The sequence below is a fragment of the Necator americanus genome, chromosome V (assembly GCF_031761385.1).
Source record: "Necator americanus strain Aroian chromosome V, whole genome shotgun sequence".
Lineage (NCBI taxonomy): Eukaryota > Metazoa > Nematoda > Chromadorea > Rhabditida > Ancylostomatidae > Necator > Necator americanus.
In genome coordinates this window covers 9342061-9364310 of record NC_087375.1, presented here as the reverse complement: position 1 = coordinate 9364310, position 22250 = coordinate 9342061, and the positions used below count along the sequence as shown (strand labels likewise).

The 22250-nt window shown below is 37.6% G+C and overlaps 2 protein-coding genes across 5 annotated transcripts; one reads left to right on the top strand and one right to left on the bottom strand.

Moving 5' to 3' along the window:
- Positions 1-169: 169 nt before the first annotated feature.
- On the top strand, positions 170-8365 carry RB195_013370 (uncharacterized protein; the record flags this gene model as incomplete). Of its 2 annotated transcripts, XM_064203149.1 has the most annotated exons (13): positions 170-272; positions 3219-3367; positions 3420-3557; positions 3622-3711; positions 4605-4741; positions 4936-5071; positions 5233-5322; positions 5403-5503; positions 7268-7340; positions 7639-7737; positions 7815-7950; positions 8063-8157; positions 8324-8365. In XM_064203149.1, the coding sequence occupies 13 exons, from the start codon at positions 170-172 to the stop codon at positions 8363-8365; spliced, it is 1389 nt and encodes a 462-aa protein (XP_064059030.1). The 2 variants fall into 2 exon arrangements, with proteins under 2 accessions (XP_064059030.1, XP_064059031.1); XM_064203150.1 differs by lacking the exons at positions 170-272; positions 3219-3367; positions 4605-4741; ... (1 more) ...; positions 8063-8157; positions 8324-8365 and having other exon boundaries at positions 3435-3557; positions 7815-7982.
- RB195_013369 (uncharacterized protein) lies at positions 8059-19904 on the bottom strand (the record flags this gene model as incomplete). Of its 3 annotated transcripts, XM_064203148.1 has the most annotated exons (15): positions 8059-8118; positions 8608-8688; positions 8907-9020; positions 10563-10628; positions 11164-11226; positions 13440-13478; positions 15022-15180; positions 15401-15462; positions 16663-16768; positions 16862-17224; positions 18036-18190; positions 18534-18629; positions 18693-18784; positions 19167-19261; positions 19812-19904. In XM_064203148.1, the coding sequence occupies 15 exons, from the start codon at positions 19902-19904 to the stop codon at positions 8059-8061; spliced, it is 1644 nt and encodes a 547-aa protein (XP_064059027.1). The 3 variants fall into 3 exon arrangements, with proteins under 3 accessions (XP_064059027.1, XP_064059028.1, XP_064059029.1); XM_064203147.1 differs by lacking the exon at positions 13440-13478; XM_064203146.1 differs by lacking the exons at positions 8059-8118; positions 13440-13478 and adding an exon at positions 8482-8502.
- Positions 19905-22250: the final 2346 nt, after the last annotated feature.

Sequence of the window (22250 nt, the reverse complement as noted above, 5' to 3'; positions counted from 1 at the left end):
AATTCTTATCTATTTTGAAGAGATAGCATTTTATAATGAGAGAGAGCAGACAAGCAAACGAATGTCCTCATTTTCTGGAACGAGGAGAAGGCATCAATCGGGGAAATGAGCAGAAATAATTTGCATTCCACTATAAAATATTAGAGCACACCTATCTTCTCAGAAATAGATGATCGATATCGATCAATATTCCGCTAAGGACGATGGGGACATAATGAAACTTGTTCCACAAACTTGCAGCAACGTAACCAAATGGAGAAGTGGAAAGAAAGGTGTAGAGAACGGAAAAAAACAAAGGATCGTTTAACACTTGGAAATTACTGCCGAGGAAATATTTTTTTAATGTTCTCTCGAATAAATTTCGTTGCTAAGAGGTAAGGAGAGAATTTTTCGGGAGGATACGCAGAGAAGCGGAGTGAAAAATTATTTGTGATGCATTCGCAATATATAACCATTCCCAACCAGCAGCCTCCGCACAACAGAGGGTTCTGATGAGAAAAGAAAAGTCTTTTCCAAGAGGAATGCAACACTAAGCTTAAAACATTTTATATTTTTAAATATCCTATAAATTTTAATTTATATTAGGAGATTTATTATTATTATTAATTTATTATTATTATTATTAAATTTATTATTATTAATTTATATTATTATATAAATTTTATATTAATTTTTACACTTCATTTTTCAAGACATTGAATGGGCTTGGATTCAACTAAGAAGAAAAACATAAATAAAATACATAGATAAATAAACAATAAGAAAAACATATTTAAAAAATTTTATATTATCTAAATATGTTTCTATTGTACTACCAAAGTACTTTTTTGCACAACAATGAAATTGCCGTAATCCCTCAAATAGGTGGATGGAAACCAAAATTGTAGTAGCCAATGTTAGATATATCTTAATATTCCGTAGTAGGATAAACAATTCCTAACCCTTATAATAATTAGTTGGAGATCTTAAACCGAAAATTGGATAATAAATTGGAGGATTAAAGTAAACTTCGAGCAGAAATCTCACGGGTACAGTAAAGTTTAGGCGAAAAATCATCGAAAATAAGGCCTTTTAACGAGTATCGGGTGTCCGGCACGGATGCAAACTAACAGAGAATCGAGTCAAAGTTTGTGTGCAATTGTGCGTACATAGTCTAGTGTGTTTGATTTAGGCGGGTTTACATACACATACACACACATACGCACACGTAGCAATGGTGTACAGATAACACCAAGTAAACATTCTCATCTGAGGAGCTGTAGGTATTATAATATTATACTACATATCATTAAATATGACGTTAGTAAATCTTAGTGAAGATTCTTTTTGAAAAATAGGGGAAATTCGCCCTCGAACCCTTAAAAATAACGATAAACTGCTACAGGATGCTGGAAAAGACTTCTATGGGCAATTTTCTCCTGCAAATACAACATGAGGAAGAGAAAAATTGAGGAAAAACTCTAGAACTCTTTCAAAAACAAAAGAGAATGAAGATGAAGCACTGAAATTTTGCGGAATGCCCGACAGAGCGCATTCTATTTGTGTTTCGGATAAAGAGAAAAAATCCTTGCATCCTACATCCATTCAAAAAATCTAACTCATTTATATATTTGTATAAACGAAGCAATTTGACGGTTTCAATCTGGGATTTCAGTTTAAACCTTTGGAAAGTCATACAACTTATGGTAAAAAGAATAAAATTAAGGATTGATGAATTTATTGTTTTTTTTATTCATATTAGAAACACATCCTTGTGTGAGAGTTCCTTTTGTCCATCAAATAAAGATTTTGGTGATTATATCTAAAAAATTCTAGTAGCTAACAAAATTACTTAGGATTTCATGTATTCCAGTGTTGACCAAATTTAATATTATTTAAAATTGTATCGTACCACTCGATTTTTCCTTTGAAAAAGAAGTGCTGAAGAAATCAATCAATAATAATAACTATAATATCAATAATAACGTATGCAATAGCGTTGAAAAACAGAAGATCTTTCGCTCACTAAGAAATGTTTATGAATAATTCCGGGCGGCTTTAGTGTGGCGGTTAGAGGTTCCGCTGGCTGCACGATCGATCGGAGGTTCGAAACGGCTCCAGTGCTCACCAAGCATTTCGTCCTTCCGGGGTCGATAAATTGGTATCAGACTTGTCTGGAGGATAAAAATACTGACTTGATCATCGGATGGCCCCCGCAAATCATTGCATAGGACAGTTACACGTTCGTGTACCTTAAACGATTCTGAATTGAAGTGAACGTGAGGGCGCATCCCAAGCGGATTGATTAACGCCAGGAACTTTATCCTTAATCCTTTATGAACCGTTCCCAAATATTTTTCTTAAAGTCATATATGGAATTGTATAAATATGTATAATATGTAAAGAACCAGTATGGTGCAGTGGTAAAAGATCACGAGGTACGTTTCCGTTCGGATCGATGCTTACAACGTACGACTATCCATGCGGTTCACCATATAGTGGTCGATAAATGGATTGGGTTTTCGGGTCGATCAGATCAGACCCTTTGAGTGGATCAAAACTCTGAGCTGATACTTGGGTGAGCCGGCCCGCAGGTTACTGTATACGCGTGTATAATCCGCCACGATACTGAATTCGTACACATCAGCTCATCTCAAACGGTTTCATTAATGCCTCGTATCCATTTCCTACTACCTTTCAAAGTGAGTAACAGCATCCAGCAATGGATGTCTGGATATATGAATATTTTCTAAGAAAACTAGTTATTGTCATAAGTGAGACACGAGAACTGGTCCCTTTTCTGTGCTATTAAGTATGCACTTGAAACGAAACGTCTCGTCGTCGTCCTTTCAATAAGCCCGTCTACAGTTTTTTTTCTAAACAAAGCATTAAAGCTATTTCAAAACAAAAAAAAGCACCAATCATTCACGTTCCACAGAACATAGCGAGAAAATTCTTCCAAAACGACATGGGAAAAAACAACCAAAGTGCTAAGTGAGTTGAGGAACGACCGATTTTTGACATATGTGCTTATTTCCGTTATTTCCGCCGTCATTCCGGTCTACATGGAAACAACGAGTTCATGCTAAAAACAGTACCACCTTAGTGTTATTTGATCTACTGATTTATCTTGTCCTTTTCAATTATTTTTGTCTTCTCTTCTATGCGAATCCTTGTTCAAACGTCACTAACAGAGCTTTTTTTATGGCAACAAAGCCTACAGTAATCTTTTTTTCCAGACAATTTCCACACCACAACAACGACTTTCATCATGAACTTCTTCATGTACAAAGAATATCGGGTTAGGGAGGTTCGCAATATTTGCCATGCAGGACCGTGCTCATATTTATATCCACCGTTTCTTTCAATCTATGGAAACGATAGGATTGTGAGTACGTAATGCAAGCCAATCCCAATTGAATAACGTCTCATGTTGACAGTTGGTCGAGGAGACGATGAAATCCGTAATGGAGGCGGCGTGTTCATTCGAAACCGATCGAATTACGGTAGTTGATAAGTCTGGAGAAGTGAGTACGGTGGAGGATTTCAATTTATCAACGGATTATACGGAGGAGTCGGTACGAGTTATCACCGAGATGTCATTACAGACACGAGTCAGTTGGGGTTTTTTTTTCTTTTCAGGATAGCGAATATTCCGATAGTGGTCTGGCTCTGGAAGTGGGTGATATGGCGCGCGCGCATTGGATACAACTACACAAACTCAACAAACAGGTAACAATATCCAAGTGCGATTGCGATAGTTATTGATTTTTCTCTCAAGTTAGAGAAGCACGGATCCGTATGGTGTTTCTCTAAGGGTTTTTTTTCTCAAAAATCTAGAAACCCTAAACTAGACTATGATGGCCATGCGCCGTGCTTTTTCGAGTACGCCGGAAGTATGTAGATTTATTGCATACTGTGGACTCCTGTTTGTGTATCGTTAGAATCGTGAGAGTGCTATGCCGAGAGTACTGTTTTTGAGACATTCCGTGACGATGAGTGATGATATGCGTGAGGGCTCGACTTCGTTTTCACAAATATCCGTTTCCAACTTGTGGAAACAACGGAAAAATTTGAAAAGTAGAAAGAAGAGAAAGGAGGAGATTGCAAAAAAAAAATCTGGATAATAAATAAACACACGTGTCTTTAGTAAATAATCACAGGAATGAATGAAAGCAAAAAAGAATGAATGCGATGAAATGGCGATTGAGAAGGAAACGAGGACGAAGAGACGAAGAAAAGGATGGGGCAGAGTGAGGGAGATGAGGTGATGAGACTTGAAAAAAGCCTAAATTACATGCATTAACCTTGAAGACCGAGGTTAGTGGAAATGAACGAAAGAGAAAAAAAGAAGAAAAACGTGAAGAAGAATGAGGGAAGCGACTAGGGACTATGACAAGTTCGTTAGAGGAATTCCTTTTCAAGTTTTGGAAACTTTTATAAAGAAAATGAAAATAACCAATGCAAAAAAAAGTTAAGAATGAATGAAAGGAAAGGAAAAGGGCAGAATGAGTTAGCAGGAATGACTTCCACTTCTTTTTTTTTGACGTCAGCTTCTTTTTTTTAGAAAGTGGTTGATTGATGAATTTAATTTATTATTATTATTTATTTTATTTCTTTTTAAGGCTTCCGTGATACAAAGTACTTTTATTCACATGCTTGAAAGCTATAAACATATTCGTCCCATATGGCAATTCGGGAAAAGAATTGACGACACAAATTCGGACTGGAAACTCAAATTATATGACGATTTTTATTTCAGGTACGTGAAAAACGTCAAAAATTATAACAGCGGTTAGAGAAGCAGGATTCAGTTTTAATTTTGAATTTTTTAAAACTTTTTTGGCCTTAAAGCAGAGCTTTAAAAGTTGTTGTTGTTTACAATTGAGGGTGGAAATAAGTTCACTAACACTCAACAGAGTTCTCACCTCAGATCATTCTCAAGGAGAATTTTAGGCACCATTGCGCTTCTGTACAATCAGCAATCACAACGATCATGGAAAATATGGATGACAGGGAATGTTTACGGAAATTGGTCAACGAAATCGGCGCACATCATTATTTTTACGATGCGTGTGAACAGCATTTGGATGTACGTCCGTGTCTTTTTACACTCTACATGGATATAGATCCTAGAAAGTTGATCAGTGAAAAATAGAAGTTTCGTTCCCATACTTTCAAAATCCAGAACATAAATTATCCTTAACTATTAGATAAATAGCTAACAATCGATAAAATCAATACCTCTTACAGCTTTTCGTAGATGCTATGATCACAACAATGAAGAAGACTCTTGGTGGTCCGATCAAAATGGACACAGGTTCAGAACAATCGTGGCAGTTGGTGAGCAACTCGTACACACGTACAAAAGATGCAAATTGATTTATAGCTCGACGAGCAACGTTTGAGAGTATTCATTCTAGTTACTCAACGATGTGAAAAATTTTATGGGTGAAGGAATTGCGATACAGCGGAACATCTATTTACGGCAATGTATGACCTCATCGGAAATTCTCGACATACGGTATGTATCTCGGGGTTTTGGGGTCAACATAAAAAAACAACAACAACAACAACGGGTTTTTCGAGCAGTACTTCATTCACCGATTATGAATCGAGTAGAAAATGCAAAGGTGCTTCAAAATTGTTCTTATTAAAAAACTGAAAACTTGTTTTCTTCAGTATTTTCTGGTCAACAACCCAACCTGTTTGAAAAAAAGGAGATATGGTGACGTGTCCAAGCTGAATTAAAGGCATCACTCCACGAATCTGAGGTGGCACAGATTTCAGGTGGATTATTCGTATACGGGATAGTAGATCATGAAGAGGGGTGATTCCGTCCATTTCTTTCTAATTTCCGCAAAAAAGAACGGTCCGGAAGATGCGGCGCGTGCACAAAGGTGGCGCGCTCCAATCGAAGTCGTTGTAGAAGGTAGCGCGCCGGAACGCTCGAAGCCGTATCTTCCGGGCCGTTTTTTTTACTACAATTAGGAAGAAATAGGCGGAATCACCCTTCTCTCCATAATCTACGACCCGTATACGAATACTCCACCTAAAATCCGTACCACCTCAGATTCGTGGGGTGATGCCTTTAAATGCAGCATACCACGAATTTGATGCGTGATGAGGGAATTCGCAGAAGATGCTAGAGATGGGGTTGTAGGTTGTTGGATTGAGGGTGGTTCCGCTCATCTCTCCCCAGTCGTCCAAAAAACGGCATGGGAACCGCTTTAGTTCCTACGAGCAGTGCTAGAACGCTACTACTTGTATACGTTCTGATCTTCTCAGTAACCTCCTCATTGGTTTCACGTGAATAGGCAGTCGTGGAGAATTCAATGGCTTTCGGCCGCTGAATGCGACGCGTGTACAAGGGTGGAGCGTTGCAACAACTGAAATCTTCGTGAAAAAAGCAGTCTTTCACGCCGTTTTTTAACAACGATTAGGTAGAAATGAGCGGAACCACCCTGGATCCAGTAATAGACAACACCATCTCTTCCTTTTCCCGCAAATTTCCTCATTACGTCAGATTCGTGAGCGAAAGCGCGTCGTCTCCGTAACCACGGCGAAATCCATGAAAAACGACAGCGCAAGTTGCGCAAAGAAGACCCTAGGAACGGATTTCTATTTTCAATTCCTCTCTCCTTGAAACCTCTGCATGGTGAACTGGATTTATGTTTTCTTGTTTTGGCAACGACGTTTTGGGGGAAACTTTATTTATGGCCTGACTTTTTGGTCACTTCTTTCTCATCAAAGACAGTGTCATCCTTTCAATCACCTCAGATGACAATCTGTATGAATGAGGTGGTTGAACAGCCCCGCTAGTCGGTGAGACTCTCCTTTGATATAAAATAAAGTTGTGAAAACGTTAGGCCATAAAACACCGTTTTTCCCGAAAAACCTCTTTGACAAAATAAAAAAAGATCAATCTCTATTTTTTCATTCGGAACAGAATCAAAATCTATGTAAGTCGGTTTAACAGAAGCTTTGAATGACTTGGAAAATTACCGCATGGATCTGTGGATTGTTTTAATGTAAGAAATATCGGTGCCGCTAGCACTGAGGTAACAGAGCGACACTGAAAGGTTTTGTACGAGAGCTACAACGATGCACATGAGGGTAGGAGCTTTGATATTAGAACTATAAAAAACGTTGAATTAAAATTTATTTTACTATTATTTGAGAAACTGTTCATTGATCAATAAAATGAATGCAAATAACTTCTGGCGCGGCTCAAACCTCAAAGTCGAGCGCGAATCGCGCACTACGACGCCTATTCTCAGTTATTCAGATCAAAATGGGAGAGAATAGTCGAATACGGTTTGCAAGATGCTGGTAAAATTATGTGCACTAAGGCTATTCAGGTACGTTTTTTTCATATTTGTACATTGTGTAAATTCATTTCCAACTACTATATTGATTATATTGATCCCGATCGATAATGTGCAAACGGAAAATTCAAAAATTTCCAACCATTCTCACATCTGACAAGTCTCTTCAAAGTAATATGGATGAATTACAAGATATTAATATTAAGACTTCAATAATAGTTCCTGCTGTGTTGTGTAAATTTGCAAAAAAAAAAATCTAGAGTTTTTTTCGATGCTATTGACGTGACGATAAAAACATACTCTTGGATAAACAACTCCAACTTTTTTTCAGTCCTACGGTAGACTTCTCGAATCTCATAATATGAGACCTGTAATTCCTTTCCGAGTTACCACCGACATATTGAGTCGTTTTGCCGAACAAACAATGAAGGTAATATGAAATTCATCTTCGAAATTTCATAAGTGTCCAAGAGAATTCGCAAAAAAAAAATCAATAATTCTTTTGAGGCTTTTGACGTCACGCTAAAAGAGTTCTCGGAAACAACAGGATTTTGCGAATTGCCCGAAAAAGTGAAGGATTTTGTTGTGAAGTACATGGTGCTGGAAATGTGTCCGACATTTGCACGAAAAGCGATGATGGAAGGTGAGTCAGACAGACAACAGAGCGACATGTGATTGGAATAGGTATCGATCGGCCGAAAAAGAGTTATTCCATAGGAGCGCAACAAAAACCCCACTATTCGCTTACATTTCAGGAATGTTTACGATGCTTTCGAGAGTGATTGGAGATCAGGATCTTAACGAGAGTGTTCTAAGAATATGGAGTAAATTATATCGGGTACTAGAGCAGGTAAGAATATTTTATGGTAAATTATTTCACATTTTATTATTTTATTTGTTTTATTTTTTAATTATTATTTTATGGTACTTTCAAATTAAAATAATTTGGCTTAGCTGAGAAATGATTTGTTTTGATTTTAACTTTTCGTTTTGAAACGATATAAAAATTGTTCCAGGCCATCATCGTCAACATAGTTGAACATAGGAATGCCGAATGAGCCGATCAATATTGATCAATACTAAGTTTTTTTCGGGGATCTGTTTCTTTTTCGTATAGATGTACGAGTTTTTAGAAAGCAAGTCAAACTTGTATAATAGCTATTGATTGATAGAGTTAAAAAATCAATAGGATCAGCTAAATATGTGAGCTGTCGTGTATAGATGTGAATAAAGTAGAGAATCTTCTTTTTTTTCAAAAAAAACGTGCTCCATCGCGAAAAAAAACGGTTCTAGAACTAACCTTTAATTCAAGCATTTCTTTCTTGATTGTTGCGTTCCCGCTAGACACTAAGGCACCGATTTTTTGATTGAGTCGAAGATTCTGGAATGGAGTTGCGAATCGATCGATAAATCCACGTACTGCTGCTAGCGTTCTTTATTTCTGTGAAAGATTCCTCTGTTGTTGACCAGAGCCGAAATAGGAGAGGTGCAGAGAAGCAGAGAATGCGGATGGAACTTATATAAAAGGGAGGTGCTTGAGTTACAATAGCTTTACGTCCACCCTCCAATACCGTATCACGTACATATTAAAGGACTTACACATGTTTGTGCATCGGTTAGTTCACGTTCGAGTTTACTGATTAACGCTGCTTTGTTATTCGATCCAGCGTTACCACCGTTATACATGACCACTTGGTCCCGTAGGGAAATGATCTGCAAAAGAGAAATTGAAGGATTTTTTTTTGTAATAAATCTGAAAGTTGATAAAAGTGATTATGGACGAAGCTTTAAAAAAAAACAAAAAAAAAACCAGTGCACAAAAACCTTCAAAAATAGTCAAGCGCTTAGAGACTAGAGGTCGCTGAAGTTTTGGGGACCAGTTCACGCTTGGTGTTGGATAACTGTTGTACAAAGAAGAGAATTTTACAGGTCATTTTGCTCTTGTTATTTTTATGCAAATAAAATCTTAAATTGTACATTCGAATTCATCATAATAGTTCCGTTGCATTCCTTTTTTTTCAAACAAAAAAAAACCTTCAAGGAGACTAATAGCATCGAAACGAATACAAAAACTCAGAAAAGCTGTGGAGTCGAAAATTTCATCACCGAAGTGGCTGCATTTGTGGAGTTTTTGCGGAAAAAGGCGGGGCATCTGCAACGAGGCGGCGCGATGTGATGGACGTGATGTCAGGTGCTTAAGTGAGCTGGAACCACAACACACGCACACTTGCTGACATGTTCAATTCCGTCGAGATCGTGGTTGAAACGCGCGACGCGCTTTTTTCTGACTCCAACGCGCCAAAGTGCGATAAACGGCGGTCATGGAAAAAAAACGAGCATAAAACATTTTAGTGGATAAGCCGGATTACTACTGATTGATAGTAGAAAATCCCGAAAAAGAAACTTATGATTCGGTTTTGAATCTCATTTTTTTAAGAAAACGAAAAAAAATGAAACGAAAAAAGAAAAAGAAAAAAGAAAAGAAACCGTAGCAGCTATCATACTGTAGTGTTAACTAACTATTAGTGGTCAAATGTATCCACTAATTTGCTTTGTAGACCTTGTTTTATAAAGCGATTCTACTTTATGGAATGCATAAAATTTAGGGAAAAAAGGCATTATTTTTTTCCACTAACTCGTACGAAGATTTATGAACATCCGACCAGATCCACTAGAATTTTTTTGGCGCTCTGCCAGATTCTATCATCATCAAAGAAATCAGATTATCCAAGAGATTAGGCCTGTAGTTGCCTACGTCAATGTCAATTTCAAGAACTATTCAAGATCTGGTATTAGGTATTTTATTTTTTCACTTTTCTCGGAGAGCAGCCGCCATCTCACATTCGACAATTCGAATATTCGAATATTCGAGCAAGTTGGTGGTGTACACAAACTTCGGTTAGAACTTCTTGTAAACAGTAGAGATGACTAGCAAGTTGAGGTATTTAAATTATACACGTGATCTGTTTGCGTTTCAAACACATCGAATAATTCGAATAAAAAATTCGATCGAATGAAATCGAATACACGACAAAATTTGCAATTGTAGTACGCCTACCGTAAGTACCGGGAACTATTACCGTATTGATTTCGTGTTTAACACGTTCTAACAACTCAAACACTTGCAGAAACAGGTTTCTGCCAGGTGAGCAAGTGAGGCATGGTCGAGATGTGTTAGTTCAACTGTTATCGATCGATCAGTTGATCGGATCGATCAAATGCTGGATGAACGAGTTTTACAAATCCGGCGCTAACCTGTGAGCTATCGCTGCCGTCGTCCTCTTCACCGGATGTCGACGCGACGCTGTGGGAGTCGTTCGGCTGAAAATCGGGCGGAAAAAATTGACGATCGCATTAGTTCTCTTACAAAATGTCCTTTAACCGCGAAATTGGGACGATTGTACTGTGATCAGTAAAAAGACGTGAAATAATGATGAACATTATTCGATTGACAGTATTCCAAAAAGATATGTTTCCGCGCAAACAACAAAAAACAGCTGTTCGGCCAACTTTCTGCACAGCAATGAGCAATTCTGCTGAATTTTATTTTTTGTGGATGCTGTGTCACCATTTCTGCAATAATCGACACTATTGAACTACCAAAAACAAAATTTCAATATTGATTGATGCTAATCAATGAACTCTGATCGATAAACCGTAACGATATCATTCGCGGCCGTCGTCAGCTGATGATTGTGTTTATCACCCGCTAGAAAAACCTGTCGTATTTAATGTAATAGTTGCGCGATCAACGGCGTCGCTCTATTCCTAATTGCTAGTAGAAACGTAGATACACCTTCCGAGAGGAGAAAAAAAATCGATAAATCGACGAGGTATAAGCATGAACTGTACTTACCGGAACGCTTGTTTGCTTCTGTTGTTGCTCTGTACGCATGACAGAGTTACTTTTGGCGCTTACCTGAAACAAAATAAATTAAGTTTCCTTTTACCACTGACGAAAGAGCACTTTACAACCTGCACAGAACGTTATGAATCATTTTATGACAGATTATGAGACGCTGTAGTAATTTTGCCGTACAGTAACTTTACAGAACTATTATCTAGCATAAAAATGTACATTATGAAATATGGAGCTATAGAAAAACTCTGAAACCTTCAAAAAAGACCTTTGAATTAATCAGTCGGTTAAACGAGTGAAGAGTCAGCACCGAAACTCCTCAGAGAAAGTTGCAATTCAGCGAAGATTACCTAGCGACCGATGACGTCATCGCAAAAAAAAATTGCTCGGGGAATTTTCGGCTCATCTTTGTGTAGCTGTACTTGAGATTTTATAATTTCTCCTAATATCAAAGGAAGCTTCTATTATTGTGCTTTTCCTTTACCTTTTTCCTAACTTTTTCTTTTTTTAACTTTTTTTTTGTTCAAAAATTAGGCTTGTGATATGTTTTTTCGCCGCAAAAATGACAACTGATCTTTTATTAAAATACAGTAAGACGTGGGAAACACTCAGGAAGAGATGACCTTATAGGAAATTAGGTATGAGATTGTGTAGATTTTGGAAAAGTTTGGATTTCGAGAATATCGCCGCCCGGAATCGATCCGTTCAGGTGTAAAATCCATCCAATTCCAAGATCAGTAACATGACACTTCGAGAAACTTAATGCGTTCGCTATCTGGAATAAATCGAAGATCGCTGTGCAATCATCAATGTAGATCCAAGACATTGATATTTTCTGTTCAGATTTGAAGGGAAACAACATTCTTTCCAGGAAGCATTGTTGTATGGTCCCAGAAATGTTGAAAAGAAAACTTTACCATGTACAGAAGGTCGCGAACAGCGAAAAATTGTCTAGTATGTGGCACCGTCACATATATAACATTCAAACATACATCTTCTCATAAGTAAGCTCTTCTCATAAGTTCTTATATGTAACATATAATTCCAAGAATTTGTTTGTCACCTAATGAGAGAGAGTTCGGACACGGAGGACAAGAAAGATGAAAACAGAAAGGAAAGAGACTGTGGGTCAAAGAGAGGGAATTTTCCTAAGAAGTGAGAAAATATGTGAGGGGGAAACAAAGAAGAAGTATCGGAACCTAAAGAATGCGCGCGCGTTTCCCATCATTTTCGAACGACATTTTGCGAAAATTCTGTAACTGAAGAAAAAAGATGGATGGAAATTGCTAACCTTGGGGGGTTAATTTGTCGACATAAAAAATGTTAAAACGCTCTTTCCGAACGTGTCCGGACTAGTGTCGAAAAAAAAACAGTTGTTTCTTCCGTGCTTAATTTTTAATGACATAATGTAAAGCGTTCAGAAAAAAGTCAGTAAAATCGGAACCAGATTTTTCCCCGGAAGAGAAGATGGTAAAAGTGAAGCCGATTTCTAGAAAACGACTAGAATAAAGATGAATATTCACTGAACTTGCTAAAAATTCCAGAAAAATAAGCGAAAACATGGCATCAACCAATCCACTCAACAACAAAAACACTAAAATTTATAAAGAAGGGCAGGATTTTTCTGAGAAAAACCAAAAAAATAGCGTAATTTCTCAGTGGAATAAAAAATTTGGAAAATGCGAGCAAAATATTTGCGAAGAAAAGGAGTATCACGAGGCTTTCAACTGATCGAAGCTTCTAGCATCCCCTCCCAACTGTAGTTTTGTAGTTACTGTCTCCTCTTACTACTTACTACCTATTTATTATTGTTTACATCGTCTGGCGGCACTCAACAGTGTAAACGCTAGGAATGTCAAAGGTAAACATCGTAGAAAAAAGGCTCATAAAGAAGAAAGGGAATATAATGTTTTATCGTAGAGTAAGAGAATAATTATCTATCTAAGGTTCTTTTAACTTTCATGTAAGCGTTTCAAATTTTAATAACCGCTTTAAAAAAATATTTCGACACTGCAAAACCTGATCCTTTATGCACTGCTCGAATTTTTCGGTTTTTTCCCCTTTACCAATGTGCCCTTTGCTCGAAATAAAAGTGAGGAAGAAATAAACTATTAAACAAATCCACATAAAACCATTGTATTTGATTGAAACGATAAACACTCGTTTCGAATTTCTCTAAACAAATCGCGGTAGTGCATGAAACGAGGAAACCAAACCGCAATCATTTCCAGGAAAATTCTCTGAAAACGTTAGAAATGAAGGCTACAACAAACCTGTGAAATTTTGATTTTTCTGCGAAAGTTGACAAAGGACTGCAAGACTGAAAGCGAAGAGAATGATCGTAGTTACATCATTAAAGTGTAACAACTTTTTTTTCACAAAATGGGCGTGGCCTCATTTCCAGTTAATTTCTTTCCCGAGATTTAACTACCACTTAGGAAAAGAGAGAAAATTGGAGGAGTTTGCGAAAAAAACGGCTCTTGCTTTTTTTGAAGTTTGTCCTTGACAACGAAGAACATTTCTATTTACTACGTTGTCCGTAATTTTTCGGATTAACCTAAGAGAAATTTTCTACAAAAACTGATCGTGACTGCTAGAAGATGCCCTGTCAAATTTTACGGTAGTCAAAGCAAAAATGAAAGTAAGCGGTTCGGATGTGGACCGGATCTGCTCAACTAAGTGAGACTGTCGCTTGTTTTTCTGCCATTCAACTATCGTCGTGGTTCATTGATCAAAAGGCACTGAACTGGATTGGGACGAGTTCTCGCGGCATACGCAAAAAAAGAGATAATTCACGGATGACTGATGCTTTAAAGCATCTGGAAGCAGCTTTAGGAAGTTATTTATAGATTGTCGATTGAGTGGCTGAGCAAGTATGACTGGTATGAACGAATGAACAAATGAATGAATAGAAGAATGAGTGAATGGTTGGATGAACGAGTGGAGGAATGAATGAATAAAGAGATACATGAATAGATGGGAGAATTAGGAGACAAAGCTCACTCAGATCACTCGCATTTCTTATTTACTCAATAAAACGAGCATTACAGTAATGCAGTAGAATTAGTGCAACTGCAGACACGGCCAACACATTAAATGTTCACGTGACGACCTCTGGTGTGAGGCATGTCTGTTTCTGTTAATCCATGACATGTCAAATTGGACGGCTTCAAGTCGACTACGGTAATTCAATGTTTTTAAAGGGAAGCGCAAACACATCGTCTCCCCAGCCAAAAACAATATCGAAAGGTACAGTAATAGAAAGTCAACGGTATTACAGTCATTATATCCCGGGGACATTTAAAAGATATCAAACCAGAAACATGAGGTAGGACCTGGAGAATGTTGAGTTTTTGAAGGAACATCGAGAAAATTCCTGGAACTTTAAAACAGTTCAGTCGAAAGATATCTATGAACGTATGCATATGAAGGTAAGTAGGCTGGTAAGAAAGCGATTATTTGGATTTTCTAGGAAGTTTCCGAAAAATTAAATTTGTAGGTCTTTTTCGGAACACTGTTGAATGGCAGTGAAGTCGTTGCTGCTGTACACGACGTTATCACCTGGACAACTAGCACAAATCCGCAAAATAAACATGTCAAAATTCGCCACAGCAGCAGGGGACCTGTTGCGGGGCCCTTCAAAGCGACCATTACGAGGGCGGGGATCATATCGCCGCTTGTCCCCGCCGTACGCCGCAACCGGTCCCATTCGATGACGATTCCATCATGTAACGGTGATAAAACTGATGAGACATCGGATTGACTTAGCAGATGTGAAGAATTGAACAGGAACTTTAGCGATTAGTACACTAAGTCATGTAGATCATCTGATTCAGAGCCAGCGAAAGAACAAACCTCTCGTTTAAGGCGTTCAATTTCGCGGTCCACCTCACTTGCATGAGCCAGTTCCTCTTCGCTGAACTGATCACCACCTTCTTGACGAAGCACCTCCATCATACGTTCGCATTCTTTCTTGATTGCTACTGGATCGAATTTTGGCGGTTGAGAACGTTTCTGGAATTCGGGGCAGTTTTCCCATATCGTAAACCCAATTCAGGGAAATGACTGTTCTCAATATGGTTCAAAGCCCCACATTTACTAATCAGTAATAGAAATTTTTCAAAACCACAAAACTTTTTAAAAGGCCGTGAAGTAAATTTGTGAATTCAGTTATCATTACCAACATTCACTTACAAATAGAAAAAATAATTAATGAATGAGAAATTACGCTTACCTTTTCCACTTGAGGTTTGACGTCCGGTTCAGTGCTACTGCTACGAAGTTGTGTAATCGCGTCTGAATATTGGTGAAATAAAGAGATAAATAATAAAAAAGAACAAAAAAATAAAATAAAACGTTAATAAAATGAACAAAAAATCAGAACCAAAAGTAAAAAAAAACTTAGAGAAAACTACTATTTATATTTGCCATAGCGAATATTTTTCATGTTTTTGTTCAGTTTTTTTTCTTAGTTTAGTCAATGGAATAGAAGTAAAAAATCTGAGGCCTAAAAAAATAGCTCAAGGAATAATTGATATAAAATAATATAGTGTAGATATAATATGGTGATAATCGTGGTAATAATAACTAATTGGAACATTGATTATCAAAAAAATACCTGTACTAAAGGAAAAAAAGAACAAAAAATTCCTTAAATTCCAACGAATACATGGTCTACAGTAGATCATGGCGTTGTCATACAAAAGGAATAATTCAGTTTCTTTCTACGACTTTAATGACTAAACTGAGTGCCTCATAAAAAAAGTACAGATAATTAAAGAACGGAAGACAAAGAAGTTCCGGATGCCAGCAGGTTTCGTTCAGCTTTAGTTACTTCCTTTCATTTTCAACTGAATCTCATGAAGATGGTAATTAAGAGAAGAAGAGTTGTACTTCAACGGTTTTTTTTTTCTCTTCCTTTTCTTTTACGTCTCTCTTTTCTGTCGAATGACATTTTTTGCCGCATTAATGACAATCAAAACATTCATTTCTCTTCATGGAATCGTGTGGATGATGTTCTCGAACCTGTTCAACATTTTATGATCCCATAGCTACTGAATCTCCGTTGGAATGTTTCTTTTTCGTAATCGTTACTGTGTCAGTTCCATCCACTCCAATCCTTTAGTGGAAACGTTCACCAGGAAGAGTAACGGATGAAAGAACGATGGGAAAATTTTAAAGTAACAGAAATCTTTCACTTCTAATTCCGTCAAAACAAGGTGAAAAGCTGCAGGAGTAGGAACAATCGGTAGTACCGCGGTATACTACTAAAATAAAATTAGATAGTTTTCATTTCATAGATTCCATAGTTTATTCCATAGTTTATGAACGTGATGTGAAAATTTCTTAAGTGAATAGAAATATTAAGTTACAACGATCCCATCGCAAACTTTTCCCCTTTTTTCTTTCTCTTTTCTGCATTTTTTCAACAAAAATTTAGCATGAAACCGTGTAGCGAGATTACTTTCTACTAGAAACAAATAAAGAAATTCTTACCCGCAACTCGACTGGCCAATACCGCCTCGGATTTTTGCCGCTGCAGACGAGTTTCGATCTCAAGTTGTTGTTTATCGCGCTCCAATCGAGCAAGATCAAGTGACAACTAAAATTAACCGTAGAATTACACGGATTACAGTATAATTTCAACAAATTACAAAGTTTCAAGCGTGTTTTTTTGTGTCAAAGAAGAACGAACCTTTTTAATCGTATCCTTAGCAATTGCCAGTTCTCTTTCCTTTATTGAGATCTCATTGTCAGTATCGATATCATCCCATCGCATAATTCCAGGATCTGGAGGTTGTCGTGGTCGTTTTTGTAACGGTGACCATAATGTGGCCGTTGACGTTTCTCCCTGTTCGTCTCGTCCGATTGTTGGACGAGTTTCCGCGTGTCGGTGCGTTTCAGGTGGAGGAATCGTAATTGTTCTCGAGTCATATTTCTCAATTTCTACTGTTCGACTGGTTGTACGTTTTGGTAACGTGTTCGTCAACGGAGATGTGGCCGCTGGTGATCGTATCACAGGAATTGTCGTGGTTCGTGGCGATTTGTTGTCGCGGACCTGAACCGCAAAATATTGCCTTAAATAAAGTCGTATGATCGCATTTCAAGCGGAAATCGCTCCTTGTCGCGTGTTGTCGCTTGGAAACGTTTAGACTCCTCTCCGCAAAAATGAAACTATTTGATAGCATGACAAACACATCTCTCTGTTCACCGATGGTTCGGATGTTCTCACTTTCCGAACATTCTCGCTAGGTCTCGCCTTCGTATTAGGCTCGCTAGCGCGACACAACATAGTCACCACAATCGCTTTCGCTCGCGCAACCATCGCTCTACACAATGCTAATTCATCAAAAACTTTGAATCACTTCGTTAAGCAGTCTTTTTGAAAATAATATTAATAAATAATGTGAAAATTCAAGAGAAAAGGAAAAAGAGATTAATATATAAATAAGAGAATAAAAAAGATAAAAATAGAAATAGGTAATAGCACATTACGCTGGCTTTATCGATTTATGTCGCCGACATATTGAGCTCGCAGAGTTTCGCCTTCTGCTAGTACTATAAATGTAATGTGTCATGCGTATATTTGTTGTGAATAAATTCACTAAAGTTTATTCCCGTGAAAAACCAAGACTACAAATGTCAGGATTCCAATCTGCCGTATAATTTATGTTCTCCTTCGTCCATCGCTTCCTTAATTCGAATCCATTTTGGCCAGTTTCATTTCTTCCACTAATCATAAATCAGAAAACATCGCGCCATTTTATGCCGAAAAAAGTAGACGAAATAGATGGTCAGAGCTGCATGCTAATTAACCAAAACCACTCCACAAAAATAACTGGTGGACTCTCACGGAACTCAATAATCACCTCTATGATGACCGGCTGTGGTACATCGCTGATCGTCCGTCTTCTTGCGGATTTTGGATCCGTCACATTCACTGTAACGATGGGAAAACCGCGTGGAACCAAATGACATGCAGCTCGCGCTGCCGCTCGGGAAAGTGGTTGTGTAAGACGTCGCTCTGGAATAAAGGTAATTAAAAATCGTAGGATTTTTTTCTAGAAAAGAAGTGACCGCTAGATTTTTTGACCTCTTAGGAGGATACTTACAAAGGAAATAATTGCTAGTGACTCTTTTAGCTCTGAAGCTTATCATAAAAAATGCATAAACATTAAAACTCATTACATAGATAAATTAAAAATCCCCTTGTCTCCATCTGTACAATGCTGAAAGCCTTAAAAAACTCATTAACTTTCGTTTTTCTTTGAAACTATCACACAAACCAAGATAGAGGCCAAAACTTTAAAAAAGACAGATTTTCTGAATTGGGAGAAAGGCGAGAGTTGAAGAGAAAGACTTCACACCTCTGTCAATTCCACCTTCCCGAATCACCCGTACCGTTCGTGACTCGCCGTCGCTTAAACGTTCCATAGTTGTCGCCGCCTCACCACATTCGCTGCCTTAATAATCGAATATTCGAGAGTTCGAAGTAGTTTTTTTCATCGATATTGGCGACTTTTAACCTATAGGATCATCAGGATTTCGTCGCAACAGATCGGCTGGCGCTCGGAAATCATAGCGGACCATATCGATCTGCACTTGACGAGTTGGACTTCTGAAATATAGGACATCCTGAGGAAATTGTAACCGAAAGATAGAATGTCCTTCCGTTTAGGATGCCACCACCACGTCCACTTCAATTCGGAATCGTTTGAGGTTTACGAGCCCGTGTTGAGCTATACAATGAGTCGAGGGAGCAAGGCGATGATCAAGTCAGTGGTTTTATCCTCCCAGAAAACTTTAGCACCAATTTATCGACCTCGGAAGGATGAAAGGCTCCGACGGCACTAGGGCGCTTTAGATCCGTCGACCGTGTAACTACAACGGACCTCGAACCGACTCCCGCCCCGTTAAATTACGAGCGCTCGGGAATACCCTTTTCCGTAGGAATGGTGTAGAATGATGTCAACGATGCAATACGTGGAAAAAAAACTCACTCAATTCCATCCTTGGAGAACTGGAAATGAGGTTGTTGAGCGTTCAGTAACACTGCTGAGATGGGCACCGATCGGGATCGTGGCGCCCGTAAAGCCTAGAAATATGAAGTCTCGTATCACTCTAATTTTCAGAATTTTCTGAATATTCTTCGTGCAACTTTTCCTTTTTATAAAAAATAATCTGAATGAACAAATTTCATTGGATGAACACTTTTATAGGATGAGCACAGGTGAAGGAAAACTTCTAGTGCGGGAATATTTTCTTTTCATAACAGAATTCGTTAAAATTACCGCCTCTTTACTATTGCATTTATTTTCGTATGCTAGCGACACAAAAATAAATGCAATAGTAAAGGCTTAAAAAATTACATGTAACTCAAAAAGAAAGATTTTACAAAGAGAAGTTTTCCGCTCCATGCGTACTATGAGATGTTTAGATGGACCACAAAGGATAAAAAGAAACTTATGCGCAAGTAGGTTCAAAAAATATCTGGTTTTAGTCAATATAGGATTCTCAGCACATAAATTCTTATGAGTCTTGATTAATTAATTCTTATGAGATTTCAAGAAATATCCGCTTGAATTTTGCGCCAATAATTCTGGCTGGATCCAGTGAAATAAATTATCAAAAATTCCATCACTCACATCATCAGCTGATGCAGGTCGCTCGACTTTTGTGAACTGCGCTCGACGTTTCTCCACAAGTCCTTTCGGTGGTGATTCTCGTGCACGAATCATTATCGATTCGTTTGTCGGCTGCGGCGACGACAAACTACTAATCGATAGTTGGCTGCAATGAAGGAAAAGAACCTGATGAAAATGATGCGGTTTTTAAAGGAGGATTGCGCGCGTGCGAAAAAAAAAGAGGTGATTGGCACTTTAAAAAACAGGTAGTACTTGTTTGAAATTCTTCTTAGAGAAAATCAATAGATCGATTTTTTGAGAGCGGAAACGCCGAGATGAGGAGTTATCGGAAAGATTATGCAAGAAAGGTGAGAGTACATAAATTAGATTTTAAAATGGTAGGGAAGAACGGAAAGGATTAGTGAATTGACGAAATATTGAGGTAGACAGAGAGAAATTGGAGTGAGGAAGAAGGAAAGTTGCAACATCGTAGCGACTTCTGTGACATCTACTTGTTTTGGGAAAAAGACAGGAAATTTCAAGCTTATTTATTTATTTATTTATTTTTTCACATACACTAATGGTGCACCAGAAAAGAAAGATAAAAAAAATGGAACACACTTTGTTTGAGTCAGAGAATCTTAGGAACAAAAAGAAACTACAAACTTTACTAAAACCGGAGCCCAATTTATTGTCAGAAAAGACTTTTTTTTTACATAAGTAATTGTCCAAAACAATTAGGAGAGATGTCATTGTTTTATTTGTGATTATGTGATATTGTGTACACTTCTCACACTCACAGGTCTTAATTTCTTACTCGAGTAATCAAGAAGAGAAATGGAGGAACGGTTATTATTTTTATTATTTTATTATTACTTTTATTAGTATCATCTCTTTTATATTGTATCGATAACAGATTGCTGAATATGTGTGCATTTGTATCAATTGTTCATTTTGTGGATATTTTTTCGTGAACTAGAATACTAGAATTTTCTGGATATTCAAGAACCACGATGGAACCGATACATGTATTTCACGGTGGCGCGATTACGTCAACGGGGAATTTTTTTCTTGATTTTTTTTCCTTTCGAAAATAATTTTTTTGATGAGGCGTATGAAGATTTTATCAAGGTTTTAAATAATTCAATAATCCCGAAAATACTCTGCTCATGATAAAATAAACCTGATAAACGTGAATTCAGGCTTATTTGATGCTAGAGATTAAATTCCAAGGAAAAAAAAAACTAAACTTCTGTCACATAACACATTGATGCATTATTTATATAAAGTTCATTGTTGTTACCGTAATGGGAACGCTACCACCTGAAAATGGCAACCGTTTTTCAGAAAAAACTCGCTGCGCTGAATTTTTTCCCACTCGCAGCGGAATTACTTTACTCGTTAAGGCGACTTACGTCCGCACCTACGGAGAAACAACAGAAATGATTTCGGCCGGAGAAAAAAATTGAAGGACGAGCAGAAATCAAATGTACGGAACTCAAACTGATGATCTTCAAGAAAACCAGGGAAGGGGAACGTGTCAAAATTCATGGTTTTCCTTTTTTGTGTAATTTTTCTCCTTCTATTGCTGCTGTACTAAAAGCATGCTAGATATTTGTACACAAAAACTATGACAGATCATTCAGAGACCAGTAGGTGATCGATGAAACAATAACAACAATTATTTTTATACGAGTTAAAAGGATAAAGGATAAAGTCACTGGCGTATCAATCCACTTGGGATGCGCCAACGCGTTTTACTGGAATTCGTAATCGTTGTGGTTTTGGAATGCGTGTTGGCCTATACAATGACTTGCGTATGATCAAGTCAGTGTTTTTATCCTCCTAGGCAAGTCTAGTACCAATTTATCGACACCAGAGAGATGAAAGGCTTGGTTTGCACTACGGCGGTTTCGAACCTTCGACCGTGTGGCTACAACGGACCTCTAACCGACTGCTCCACACCCGCCCATGGTTTAAGTACGTATGGATAATTCGGACAAAGAGAAGAGAGAAAGAGAAAGAGAAGAGAAAAATTTAAGAGATAAAATCTAATCTAATCTAAAATTAAGGAAATTCTCTTCGAATAGCTTTTTTTTCATTTTTTTTTCTTATTTTTCAGAGAAATTACTCCCAGTTAGTCGAATTTTGACTAATTCGGAGATTTGATTTGATTTAGTGCAAATTATGTATTTGTAGAGTGAATGCATGAGTTCGTAGCAGAATTAGAAATGAATTCGAAAATATCTTTAAAAAAAATCAACTAATAAAGCGGCGATGGATTTCAAAAAACACTCAATCAATTATCATCATAAACAGAGAGAAAGACAAATACAAAACGACGCCGCCGCTGATTCAGAAATCAACGGATCATTCGGCATGTTTCATTACCCGTTGAGTTACACATAGCGACCGCGATTTTCGCGATTTCTCCTTCTGGCGAGAAGTTTATCTGTTCAA